The 14,697-nt window shown below is 36.2% G+C and overlaps 1 protein-coding gene across 1 annotated transcript; it reads left to right on the plus strand.

Annotated features, from left to right (window-relative positions):
• The first annotated feature begins 385 nt into the window (after window positions 1-385).
• On the plus strand, window positions 386-13,361 carry LOC113516259 (fatty-acid amide hydrolase 2-like). The gene is made up of 12 exons (XM_052895118.1): window positions 386-580; window positions 3,445-3,698; window positions 4,538-4,664; window positions 4,848-5,019; window positions 5,491-5,615; window positions 6,692-6,781; window positions 7,407-7,555; window positions 8,177-8,259; window positions 9,099-9,285; window positions 11,416-11,538; window positions 12,571-12,708; window positions 13,048-13,361. The coding sequence occupies exons 2-12, from the start codon at window positions 3,471-3,473 to the stop codon at window positions 13,192-13,194; spliced, it is 1,569 nt and encodes a 522-aa protein (XP_052751078.1). The 5' UTR covers window positions 386-580; window positions 3,445-3,470; the 3' UTR covers window positions 13,195-13,361.
• Window positions 13,362-14,697: the final 1,336 nt, after the last annotated feature.

The raw sequence follows: 14,697 nt of genomic DNA on the forward strand, positions 1-14,697 counted from the left end.
TTTATTAAAAATATATATACAAAATTACCTATTTAAATTTTTCAAATGTTTAGCTGAACTTTAAGGTTTTTATGACCGTTCTTTCTTTTAAACTACGCACGTATTACAAAAAAAAAAAAAATCAGTAAAGTTGTTTTTGAATTTTAGCGGGATTAACGATTTAATTTTATATTTAAATCTAAGCTTTATATATATATATATATATATAGATATAGATAACTCGTGAAGGTAAAATAAAATAGATTGCTTCACTCTGTGACTAGCACGGTTGATGAACCTAAAACCGCAATTTATACACAACATATGCACATACCTACTTAGCTTATGCAATTACAAGAAGGCAATGCAGGAAATATGTAACTATGAATAGTTAAAACTTGAATCGCTTGCAGAGTATTATAGTACGAACTTTCGCTCGCGCACGCGTTTCTCGCGTCTGTAGATTTATTTACTCCAGCTTGTAACATTATTCGTTCGTCATATTTATTCGAATTCTGCGTGATATTGTTTGAATTAATTTATAATTAACTTTACAAGTGATGTGGATGATATTAATAAATAACTAATTGAATACTGTTCGGTAAGTGAGTTAATAAAGAATAAATTATTAAAAAATAAATTATTTTAATTGTAATTATCAATAATAGAAATTAAATAATATTGCAATGCATAACCACTTATTTAGGGTATAATGGACAGAAGTATAGAAAAAAGTATTATTCTGAAATATATGCCTATTGTTGAAGTTTCCTCACCGTTTTGTTAGCCATTTTAAATCCCGTATTTTTTTTTTAGAAAAAGCTGACAGTTACTAAAAAAAAATTGTAGACATAGATGTTTTGATTTAAAAACAAAACTTTTGTTTGTGCTAAATTCTTAATTTGACTGAGAGTGACAAAACCGTGAAATAGTTAAAATAGGTTTGTAGTTAGGTTTGTAGAAGGTTTTTGTTTCTATAAATAAGAAGGTATATATCCCATTCTAATATTATCTGTGGTTTAGTCTAGTTATCAATTTAATATAGGAGGTTCAATTTTATTTTGTTTTTCTTTGACCTGTGATTTTATCCAAAGATTTCACAATTCTATTTTTGAAATTATTACAAAAATAAATCTTAAGAAATTAAATCTTTATTATCATAAATATTCATTCCATAATATGTTAAGTTGTTAAATTAAAATTGTAATTTTACAGACAAATTTCGGCAATGGTATCACAGAATCGTTTGTATTGATTCTTTAAAGTTACAATTGTTTATATAAAAACAATGATATGAACTAAATTGAGACACAAACAAGTGTACACATAACACGGTTGAAGCAGTTGGCAAACTGTGTTAAATTATTAGTTTCTATTTCACTATGTAGACGATAGATAATCGCTTTCCATCAAATTATTTATCGAAAAAAAAAACTTGTACTTATATTAAACAAGTGAGTGTAGGTATTATCAAGCATACGACTTTATTACTGGAGTATTTAAAATGCAAAATTGAATATACCCACTACGTAATAACCACAAGTCATATGCAAGGACAACATGTTGTGATGGTGTGGCTTGACCTTTGACGATGTCTCGAATAGCAAATAGGTGTCTATGTACACATACTTAAATAATTAACAAATTAAATGATTTATTTTATTTCAAAACATATTTGACTAGTAAATATTATTTTACTAGTAAATATTATAGTATTTTCGATTCAATGTTAATTAGTATGTATGTATTATCAAAATCATAACCCTTCTTTTTGGTTTACCGTGTCGGGTAAAAACAGTCGATGTTTCGCAGCATACTCGTATGAGTTACTAATTGTTGTACTATGATTTCGCCATAAAGTGATATGCAACGTTTAATTGCATACAGTAAATATTTTTTTATATCTAGTAATAGTTCATGCCTCCGACTTCGTATGTGTGGATTTCAAAAGTAGGAAATTTAATTAGTAGTAAAAGTAGAAAAGTACGTGTGGAGATCAATTGATAGAAGAAAATTCTAATAACTTAATAAAGACAAGTTGATTTATTTGATGAAAAATTGTTTTTCTTACCAATAGAAACATTTGTGGATTATTTACTTTAGCCCGATGTTAAAGAAGCATACATTTTAGGCATCAAAAAAAGAGAGCGACAAAGCGACCCAGGTCTAAGTTTGGGGGGAAAGGGATTGTTAGTAATGGAGTTTGATAGCCTCATTGCTGGCAATATGCCCTGTTAGGTCGACCTCCACGCGGTTCCCCCTGGAAACCATCGTGAACAATTCTTGTTGAATTCGTCACGATGGGCTAACTAACCCGCTTCATCCTCACCTACCATCCTTCACTGGTGCCCCGCCGGTGTATACCAATAGCGCGGGTGGTGTTACCATTTCATTATTACCCATTAAAAAAAAATCCAGGTCTAAGTGAGACTTTAGCCCAAAGTTTGTCAAAAAAATAAATAAATAATAATAACATATTTAAATAATTAAGCTTTTTTTGTATGTACAGCTTCCTTATATCCCTAGTGAATTCAATTAAATAAACATATTAGTAAAAATGTTTTAAAATTTGAAACTAATTTTTTTTTATACCACTGAGGTGGCAAACAAGCATACGGCCCACCTGATGGTAAGCGGTTACCGTAGCCTATGAACGCCTGCAATACCAAACGCGCGCGTTGCCGACCCTGAAGAAACCTCTTTACCCCCCTTTTGAAGAACTTAAGAAAAATGTAACTGAAATTGGGCCAAAGTCATACGACTTTACGGTATATAAATTATTATAATAACAATTTATAATTATGTGAAATGAATTTGTATATATAATTTTGAACTGTCTGTATATTTGCATATTTTTGTATGCCGTATAGGCTAAACATGCCAATCAAAATGGTATTCTTAACATCTGCGTATATTTATACGCACTTTTCATAAATAAAAAGTCTTGTATTTTGCTTCATATAACAAGATATACCTATAGTTTAAGATTCCGCTGCTGATTTCTGCAGGTATAAGAATTTTCGATGAAATGAGTGATAAGGAAAGATCGAATCAGATGAGTTAGCCCATCGCCAAAAACTCCCCAGGAATTAATCACGATGGTTTTCAGTGAGACCGCGTGGAGGTCGATCTGACATGGTATATTTTTAGCAATAGGGTCATTAGACACCATAATAGACAGTCTTTTCATCCTATTTGTTGTTAGTTTGTTTGTTATTCCAAAAAATATTAAAAAAGTAACTTTTTTTATACAACTTAGAATGGTAAACAAGCTGACGGCCCACCTGATGGAAAGTGGTAACCGTCGCCTATAGACATGAGCAGAGTATTCTGTTTCGCCCACGATACCATCCATGCGTTGCCATTCCTGAGGACTCAGGTGTTATTCCTCTGTAAAGATATGTAAGCTGCTATGTTTCTAAATTAGGTACCAAAAATAATACAAAAAAATATTTTCTATTTCAGGCTAACATCAAAAGTAGCAGTTAAAAATGTGTAAAGTTTTAAGAGCAATTTTTTCGTACGTCCGTTTGTTTATAGACTATGTCATTGACTTTTTCTTCTCCCTCTATTGGGAGGGAAAGAAGAAACCTATACCGGATTTGCAGAAGAAATATGCGTATTTGGCGGATAGTGCTTGTACGTTGGCAAGAAAGATAAAAAATAAAGAGTTGAAATCGGAGGAATTGGTTCGAGCAGTTATTGAAAGGATTAAAGAGGTAAGAGATATTGGCCAGATGTACCAAAGTATTCGTTAAGAAGAAAAGGAACGATATCACAGTAATTTTTTTTAATGGGTAAAAATGGGATGGTAACCCCGTCTGCGTTATCGGTATACGCTGTCGGGGCACCAGTGAGGGATGATAGGTGACGATGAAAGCAGGCCAATTAGCCCACCATGATGAAATTTGACAAGAATTAACCATGATGGTTTCCAGGGGGAACCACGTGGAGGTCGACCCGAGAGGGTATTGCTAGCAATGGTGCTTTTGGACCTCATTACTAACAATCCCTTTCCCCCCTACCACAGTCGTTATCATCATTATATCAGTTTTTAATCGTTCACTGCTGAACACTGGCGGTTTTTTTTTTTTTTGATGGGTGAAAATGGTATGGTGACTCCGCCTGCGCTAACAGGATACGCTGTCGGGGCACCAGTAAAGGGTGATAGATGAGAATGAAAACAGGCCAGTTAGCCCATCATGATGAATTCATCAGGAATTAACCATGATAGTTTCCAGGGGGAACCGCGAGAAGGTCGACCTGGTTGGGTATATTGCTAGCAATGGGATTCTCAGTCTCCATTAGTAACAATCCCTTTCCCCCCTGGCAGGCGGGTTAGCAACCGTAGTTAGCATTTGGTGATGTTTTAACAGGGATGCCGATGTCTATCCTTTGACCATTCAATTCCATTAGTAGCCTTTTACGAAACCCAGAGGAAAGGAAGGGGTGGCCTATTCTATACTGGGATCACGCAGTCGATTATCAATAATCATTAATCATACTGAATACATTCCATTTTCAAACAATTATTGATTTTTAAAGTGTATTAACGCAGGTGAATCCAGTCCTAAATGCAGTAGTCTGCAATAGATATGAGGAGGCATTAGCTGAAGCACGGGAAGTGGACAGACTCATTGCTGGTGGACTATCTCCAAAAGTTGAGGAGGAGAAACCTTTCTTAGGTATGTTATATAATACATGCTTTATTTTATTTGAACTCATTGATGGCAAATACTAAAGAGGCCCTCACTGGCTTATTTAAGATTATTTTCCAGCGAGACCTTAGTCACTTATAAAGAACATTGTTAAATATGTTTTGTTTTAAATAACACTGTTTTAATAGATATATTGGGTATATTTAACAGGCGTTCCGTTCACCACAAAAGAGAGTCAAGCCGTCAAAGGCATGAATTTAACTATGGGTCTGTGGGCGCGGCGTAACGAGAGAGCTGATGAAGACAGCGAGGCTGTGGTGTTATTGAAGAAGGCCGGGGCCATACCACTAGCTTGCACCAACTTACCTGAATTGCTAATATGGTATCTTCAAAAATTTTTTTTATGTAACGAGTATTATTATAAGGTGAACACCTAATGATAAATGACTACCACCGCCCATGAGCACCTGCGACATTAAAGGAATTGCAGATATGTTTATTTTTTAATTATGAAAATGGACCGTATTTTCGCCTGCGCTTTTGCTATACGCTGACTGGTCACCAGTTAGGTGAGGATGAAAGCAGTCTTCAACACAAAATCAGCCTTTAACTGTCCATTGCTGAACATAGGCCTCCCCCTTGGCGGGGTTTTGCCAGTAGTTGCCATGTTTGGCAGGCGGATTAGCAACCGCAGTCAGGTTTTAGAGATATTTAAGGAAATGCTTTCCATCCTTCGTCCTCCCTTAGTCGACTCTTACGACAACCGAGGATAGGAAACGGTGACCTATTCTATGCTGGGAACACACGGTCATTATGATTATATAAAAAAAAATTAAACTCCTATATGTTACAGGCCGGAGACTAGGAACCCAGTATATGGTACCACCAATAATCCTCACCACACAGGCCGCTCGCCAGGAGGCTCCAGCGGCGCTGAGGCAGCATTGATGGCTACTTATGCAACTCCCATCAGTTTATGTGAGTTGACGGAATATTCGACATACTACACAGTGCTATTTAGTTCAAAATAGGTAGAAGGTTTATTATTAATAGGGACGAATCGCTCCGTTGTAAACAATATCATAATATCTTTTTAATGGGTGGTAATGGAATGGTAACCCCGCCTGCGTTATCGGTATACACAGGCGGGGCATCAGTGAAAGATGAGGTGAAGATGAAAGCTGGTATATCAAATTTAACAAGAAAAAATGGAGAGGGCTATGTTCGAAGTCTCCTTGCGTGATAGAATCCGAAACGAGGATATCCACAAAATAATCCAAATAACCGACAAAGCCCGAAGGATAACCAAGTTGAAGTTGCAATGTCCTGGTCACTCGAAGAACCGACAATCGATGGGGAAGAAAGGTTCTTGAGTGACGACCTGAACTGCATTGCAGGGAGTCAGCGGATGCAAGTGGCTCAGCACCGTTCTTTATGGCGGTTTATGGGAGAAGCTTATGTCCAGCAGTGGACGGATAATGGCTGACATGATAACGATGATGAAATGATTTCACAAGAAAGATATTGTATATAGCTAGTAACCTCATTACTAGCTATACTATTACTAGTTAAACCCCATTACTTCCAATCCCTTTCCCTCCTACGTATACTGATAGCGCAAGCGGGGCTACCATTCCATTCACAGCCATTAAAAAAAGAACCACCTAGAAACTAAAATGGGCAATTCTTATATTTGAAAAAAAAAAGGTAACAGCTGAGTTTCTTGCCCGTTCTTCTCAGTTCATATTGTGTTCCGAACTGGTTGGTAGATTCATAAAAAAATACTATTCCAAAATGCTTATAATTAAGTTTACTTGGATATTCCTAGTGAATTCATCAAGATGGCCTATCCTGATGAAATCACTGTAGACTCTGATCTGACTTCGATCTCACCCATTATCGCTCACTTCATTAGCACCCTGCCAGCGTATACTGATACGGCGAAGTCACCATTCCATTTTTATCCCATTAAAAAGGATACTATCGTGAATTGATAAATTTTAGATAATCCGGAAGAATAGGGTAGTCACTGATGATCGTGTATCGGTTTGCAGGTTCGGACATTGGTGGTTCAATTCGGATCCCGGCATTTTTCTGTGGTATGTTTGGTCACCATCCAACAGCTGATACCACTAATCTGAGAGGTAAATATTTATGATTATTATCTCTTAATTCGTATTATAGCAGGAACGAACGACACTAGGAGACCAATCCCGAGGACTCGCGGACAACTTTACCAGAGGGAGACTTTGTATAAAAGTCGTTTGCTTAGGCCAATTCTATAGAAAATTAGATCCGCCGAACCACCGTTCCTCGACGAGGGCCGAAGTGTGGCGGCCCGAGCCGAGGTTCGAGCCACTTAAACACCCTCGGGCGCACACCGCAGTCCATTAGAAAGAGCTGACGCCTCTGTCGCTCCCCTCTCGCGGGCTTGGGGTGCCTTCTGCACTGGCCCCTGCTTTCACGCGTTCGGTGAAGTTGTAAAGGCCATCGACGGCCAACAGCATTAAACAGTTAGAAAAAAAAAGCACTTCTGTCCCATTCGTGTTTCTACCGTGAAGCAGTTGTGTTTGCATAGCTGTGTTTCGGTTTGAAGGGTGGGATATGGCGTGAATTTACAGGGTACAGAGAATAACACCTGAGTCCTCAGGAATGGCAACGCATGGGGGGTATCATGAGTGAAACAGTATACCCTGTTATGTCCATGGTACTGCCCATGTATATATATTTTGGAATTTTAGTAAGTATTCTGTATATATTGTATTTCAGGTGTATTTTATCGTAAGGGTGATGAAGGGCCGTCTATGTTTGCGCTCGGCTTTATAACGAAGCACGTAGAGGACCTTGCCCCCCTTACTAAAGTGGTAGCTGGAGATAAAGCTGGCCTTCTTAATTTGGACAGGAAAGTTGATATTAAGGTAGGGATCCGGTAGGTGGCGGTGGAGAGCATAACGACGTTTACCGAGTATTGTTAGTAATGCGGACTACAAATCCCATTACTGGCAATATATTTTGTTAGGTAGGTCGACCACCACATTGTCCCCTTTAGAAACCATTGTGCTGAATTCCAGGTGTATTCATCACGATGGGCTAACTGACCTGCCTTTTCATCCTCATCTATCACCGTTTACTGGTACTCCGCCAGTGTATACCGAAAGCGCAGGCTGAGTTACCATGCTATTTTCACCCATACAAAAAAAGATATATGTATCTTTTCAAACTGTAACACAGCCTTACAAGTACTTACATTTAATTTGGTAGATAATGAAATGTCTAAATTTAATATTTTACAGTATTATTGTTTTATGGATCACCATGAATAAATTAAATTTATAGTAATTACGACATAAATCTATTAGAAATTTAGTTCATATTTGCCTTTAGAATAAAGATTTTGTTGTGATATCGAATTGAAATTTAAATTTTAGAGATGGGCTTGGAAAAATAATGCCTCAGAGTCGACCACATTACCTGTTTTGGGTTTAAGTTGTAATTAGTTTTAACTGCAAAAAGTAATGTTTATTGGGTGTTTCTTTCAGAACCTCAAATACTACTATATGGAGACGAGTTATGATTGTCAGGTCAGCCCAATCAGGTCAGAGCTGAAAGCTGTTATGCAAAGGTATGTAGCTTAGACACTGACTTACTGTGTAAGACATTTCAATTAAAAATGTTTTTTTTTTATTAAAAAATTTAACCGGTTTAAAATTAATAAGTAGGTTTAAAATTGGTATAAAATATAATATATTGGTATAAAATGTAATGTATAAAAATATGACAATAATTAGTTGTTTAAACTTGACAAACTTAAGTTAGTTCTTTTTGTTTGCAAATTGTCACAATATTGTACACCACTCTACCCGATGACATTGATGCTCCTTTCCATTTTGGGTATGCTGGACGAGAACTCTTTTAGAGTTAAACTTGTCTTTGTACATTTGCTTACCTTTGTCATATATTTTATGTTTTTTTTTATACAACTTAGAATGGCAAACAAGCTGACGGCCCACCTGGTGGAAAGTGGTAACCGTCGCCTATAGACATGAGCAGTACCATGGACATAACAGAGTATACTGTTTCGCCCACGATACCCCCCATGCGTTGCCATTCTTGAGGACTCAGGTGTTATTCCTCTGTACCCTGTAAATTCATGCCGTATCCCACCCTTCAAACCGAGACACAGCCATGCAAACACAGCTGCTTCACGGTTGAAACACGAATGGGACAGAGGTACCCAAGCAATCGACTTTTGTACAAAGTCTCCCTCTGGTAAATTGTATGTATATTATTACTATGTATGTACAATAAAGTATAAAAATTAAATTACTTTATACTTTTTAACAATAAAAAAAAATATCGATCGTGCAGTATGGGCCAGTTTTGCCATTTGGCCAGCTTACGAGGATCGTAGTATATATACCATACTTTTATTAGATATTGTGAAGTTTTATTGACTTTCAGGGTCGTATCAAAAATTAGGCGGGATGTTACCACGGCCGCCAACCCTCCCCAACCTTATCATCACGAAGGATTCAACTATATGTACCGGCTCTGGTTATACTGGATGAATAAGGAACCCCATAATTATTCCAGTATGTACAACAATGGTAAATCGGAACCTAACGCCATAGTGGAACTCATTAAAAAGGTAATTTTTTTATACAACAAATTAGCCAAAAAGCTACGTCCCACCTAATGGAAAGTGGCAACTGTCGACTATAGTCATGAACAGTACCAGGGATATAACAGAGTATACTGGCGCTCATGCGTTGCAGGACTCAGGTTTTATACCTCTGAATCCTATAATTTCACTGTCATATCTCACCCTTCAAATCGAAACACAGCCATGAAAATACAACTGCTTTACGGTAGAAACACGAATGGGACAGAGGTACGCAAGCAAATGACTTATGTACAAAGCCTCTCTGGTATAATATAGCTCTAATACGGAAGTAAACCCTATTCATTGCAAATAGAGTCCTAATTACTTTAATTCAATTTATGAATATTCTAAACTTTGTTAGTGCTATTAAGCTATAATGCTATACATTTTGGTCCTATAATTAAATTCCTGTAGACAGTCCATATTGCAATATGAGTAGTGGTATTTTTTTCTTTGAGCCACAATCTGTTATGATTTTTGTTTTTTAAGAATGATAATGGAATGGTAACCCCGCCTGCGCTATCGGTATACACTGGCGGGGCACCAGTGAGGGATGAGAAGTGAAGATGAAGTAGGTCAGTTAGCCCATCGTGACGAATTCACCAATGAATTAGCCACGATGATATCCAGGGAGAACCATGAGGAGGTCGACCTGATAGGGTATATTGCTAGTAATAGGGTTGCTAATTCCCATGACTAACAATCCCTTTCCCCCCAATCTGTTATGGTTATGACATATCGAATTTTATTATCATTGTCTTCCGAAGATTATGGAAGCGACGATTAGAGAAGCAAAAAGTAATACATAAGCGTAAGAAAAGAAAAATTCGAAATAGAACTTAAGCTAATGTGTTAACGAGCAAATAATATGTTAATCTTCTTCTAAAGGGGAAAGATTCTTCTTCTATCTTTCCAATTTAATTTAAATATACAAATGATTAGAAGACTGTCATCATTGTGTTCTCTTGTATCTGATATTTATATGATGTATTTAACGTGTGTATGTATGTATGTGTGTGTATATATATATATGTATATGTGTATGTATGTATGTATGTGTGTATATATATATATATATATATATATATATATATATATATATATATATATATATATAATTATTTATAATTTATGTAAATATTTATTTAAATTTCCGTCTTGCACTACTACTGCCCACTCACTACTTCCTATGCCACTGTGTCAGGTTGACTGGAAGAAATCTCTTTTAGAGATAAGTTCGCCTTTGCTAACATTGTTATTAACTTATTGTTGTTACTGTATGTTTTAGTGCAATAAAGAATATATAATAATAATAATAATAAAGATTCGCCTCGGGATAATCTTCAGGCCAAGAGACCTTATCTGAAGCTTCTGGAAGGAACTCCAGTGACCTTCAGATCCGCGCCCGTTGGTCGATTACTCTTTAGTATCCCATTAGCTGGCTGTGTGGTCCCGGCGTAGAATAGACCACGTCTTTTTTTTCCCATGGGTGACGTAAGAGCCGACTAAGGGGGGCGAAAGATATGCAGTAGCATCCCTCTCAAAACAGGTGTTTTAAGAGGGACACGCGGGACAAATTCAGTTAGGCTTTGAAGATTCAAAGGCGTTCGCCAATCTACTAGCTAAGCGTGGCAACTACAGGCAAAACCTCCCAAGGGGGAGGCTTATGTTCAGCAGTGGACAGTTAAAGGCTGGTATGATGATGATGACGATTCCATTAGCACATGAATAGGTGGGTGTTCAGTCACCATATTTTTAATATGGGCTATCAGTTATATTCAGAATTTAAGAGATATTTATTAGTGAAATTTTACCCATCAGAATATCTAGCAGTTTTTGTTCGGTTTTACTTTTCATAAATATATAGTAAGTACTTTATATTATTCTCAATTTCGTATATAATATAGTATATGTTATATATGTGTAAGTATATTTGTTATTTATATATATTTTTATAATTTTAGTATGTATGTATACCAATAATTACTAGTACCGCATTCGAATATTCTGACGCTTCCCTATGGTTGACTGGGAGAGAATGCTTTTAGCATTAAGTCCGCCATGTACACATATTTGTACTAATGAATAAATAAATAAAAATAAATATATTTTCAGATGCTCTTTATGAGTAGGCATTGTTTTTTTACTATAATGCAATTATTGGAGAGTCAAGTGTTGCCAAGTATCAAAGCTGACTGGGCAGAAAAACTAACAAAGGATCTAAAAGACGATTTATTTGTAAGTATACACGTACGCTTGAGTGATTTTTATAGATACGTTAATTACCAACGTTAATTACTTAGTGATGCATGCGAATTGGCGTTCATGCATGAAACGTGTTATAAAAGTGGATGATACAAGATAGATGTAGAGGGATAGAGGGGAGATATTAGTATTGTGATTGAATTGGGCTAGCCATACTTTCAAGAGAAAAGTCTATAAAACAAATGAGAATAAATATTAAATTAATCAATTTAAAGCTGCCACTGTCCTTGGTAGATCATTTTGCCCGCTAATGTTAGCAAAATATGTTTTTTTTTTTCAATGGATGATAATGGAATGGTAACCCCATCCGCGCTATCGGTATACACCGGCGGGGCACCAGTGAAGGATGATAGGTGAGGATGAAGTAGGTCAGTTAGCCCATCGTGACGAATTCAACAAGAATTGTTCACGATGGTTTCAGGGGGAACCACGTGGAGTTCGACCTAATAAGGCATATTGCTAGTAATGGGGCTGTCAAACTCCATTGCTAACAATCTCTTTCCCCCCAGCAAAATATGTTAGATCTATACAAATCCTACAAAGAATAACCAGTATGTCTTTGTACCTACTATATACACATGTTTGCAAATAAATTTTTCATTATTTTTATAGAAGTTTTTTTTTTATGCAACTTAGAATGGCAAACAAGCTGACGGTCTACCTGATGGAATGTGGCAACCGTCGTCTATAGACATGAGCAGTGCCATGGACATAACAGAGTATACTGTTTCGCTCATGATACCCCCCATGCGTTGCCATTCCTGAGGACTCAGGTATTATTCCTCTGTACCCAGTAAATTCACGCTATATCCCACCCTTCAAACCGAAACACAGCCATGCAAACACAACTGCTTCACGGTTGAAACACGAATGGGACAGAGGTACTCAAGCAATCGACTTTTGTACAAAGTCTCCCTCTAGTAAAATTGATATTCATATTAGATTCAAGAGTATATCTGCTGTTCATGGACCGGACAATTGGTGGTATATCTTTATTTGTTGCAGTCCAAGCTTGGCAATGACAGCGTGCTACTGTTACCGTGTTCTCCGTACGCGACGCCCTACCACTACACGTTCTACTTGCGGCCATACAATAGCGCGTATTTCTCTATCGTCAATGTACTCAAGAGTCCTGCTACACAGGTACTTATTTATCTACTGTATATACTTTTTTTTAAGTGTACGTCCCGGCATGGAAACCTTTTACAAACCCGCCTACCAAACGTGGAAATTACTGATGATATATATATATATATATATATATATAGGTCAGTTGGCCCATAGTGACCAATTGAACAAGAATTAATCACTATGGTTTCCCGCACCGCACAGGGAGCACCGCGTGGAGGTCGACCTGATAGGGTGTATTGCTAGCAATTGGGCTTGTTTTCATTACTAACAATCACTTTCCCCCCAACTTATATAATATCCTGGTCTTATTTAATTTAGTTACTCTCTACAAATTATCTTTTTATTCATCAGGTACCAATTGGCGTAAACAAGAAGGGTCTGCCACTCGGTATCCAGGTAGTGGCAGCTCCGCACAACGACGCGCTGTGTTTGGCCGTCGCGAAGTATTTAGAAAGAGAGTTCGGCGGTGCAGTCATGGCCTGCAGAATACGGCAATAGGAATAAAACTGCCATTGTGGCGTTTTATACAATAATTAGGGAACTTGTCAGTTTTGATTATATAATTTAATATATATAGTTATAAAGCGACTATATGTTTACTATAAAAGTACTTGTAGGAATATAAAAATACCCTTTATATATAAATAAACAAATTTTATCTCTTCTATATTTTTATTGCTGTGTAGTGTAGACGTAGAATGGACCACCCCTTCCTTTCCCAGGGTGTGGTAATGGGCGACTAAGGTAACTTAATGGCTGAGGGATGAGCAGAATATACATTCCTCTTAAAACATCACCAAAGTCTAACTGTGGTTGTCAACCCACTTGCCTAGTGTGACAACTACTGGCATACCCCCTCTTATGGGAGAGTTCACGGCTGATGGAGAATATTTTTATTAATTGTAGTTTTCTATATTGGGTAGATGACATTAGGGCTGAAGCAGGTGGAATTTGGACAAGAATTGCTAGCAATAGAGACGATTGGGGGCAGTTGGAGGAGGCCTTTGCTAATAAGCAAAGAGGTTATACACGGTCATAGACCTACAGCTCAATTAATTAGAAAAAGAAATATTTTTGTCTGGTCACTAAAATAATCTCTGTAACATTGTACGTAATAAAATATTTACTTATAAAATAAAATTATTGGTCTCCAGTAACATTCCACATCCATCGGGTTATGGGCCCAGCACGCTTCCACTGCTACATATTGTAACTAAATTATGTAGATATTGCTATATATTACCATCCCTAGTAAATATACCTAAAATTCCTATTTTACGTTTACGGATATTATTAATTGAATTATGATTTGTGATAAGTATTTGATAAAAATTGTAATTTTGATTGTTTATTGTCTTTTAGATGGATTTTATTTTGAAAACTATACATATTTATAATAAATAGATCTTATTTCTAGGAACATGCCTAATGGTGTAATGTAAGAAAGTGCTATAGTAAAAATAAAGTGTTTTTTTTTATTTTAAATAAATAACGACTTCAGTTATGGACTATTCAGTGTACATCATGCATATCCTATTAATTTTAGATAGTATTATTAAAATTGGTTCATAGTGAATTTATTTATTGGTACACAGAATTAAGGAAGATCGAAGAATTCGTCTAACATGCACACAAAACGAAAATCCTGTAAGTTTGTTGTATTAATCTGTGGTGTTAGTTCATTGATTTCTTAATCTAAAAAAAAAATTGTCACTAAATATTGGACTGATTTTTTTTCAGATTTTTTAAAATCCATAATAAACTAAAATAACAAAGTACTAAAAATATGATATGATACGATAAGATAAAGTCTATTGACAAATTATGTAGTAAGAAAACCGGCTTATTAACTAGAAGGCGACTACAATTTTTGCTAAGTTTGTAATACATAGATTTTTGTTTTTGTTCAGTTTTTAAAAGAACATTATAATAGATAGTTTATTACTGTAGCAATAATATATTAACATTTGAATGAACGCATCAACATACGACCTTGAATGT

This window comes from Galleria mellonella, unplaced genomic scaffold, assembly GCF_026898425.1.
Source record: "Galleria mellonella isolate WM207_F2 unplaced genomic scaffold, CSIRO_AGI_GalMel_v1 utg266, whole genome shotgun sequence".
Lineage (NCBI taxonomy): Eukaryota > Metazoa > Arthropoda > Insecta > Lepidoptera > Pyralidae > Galleria > Galleria mellonella.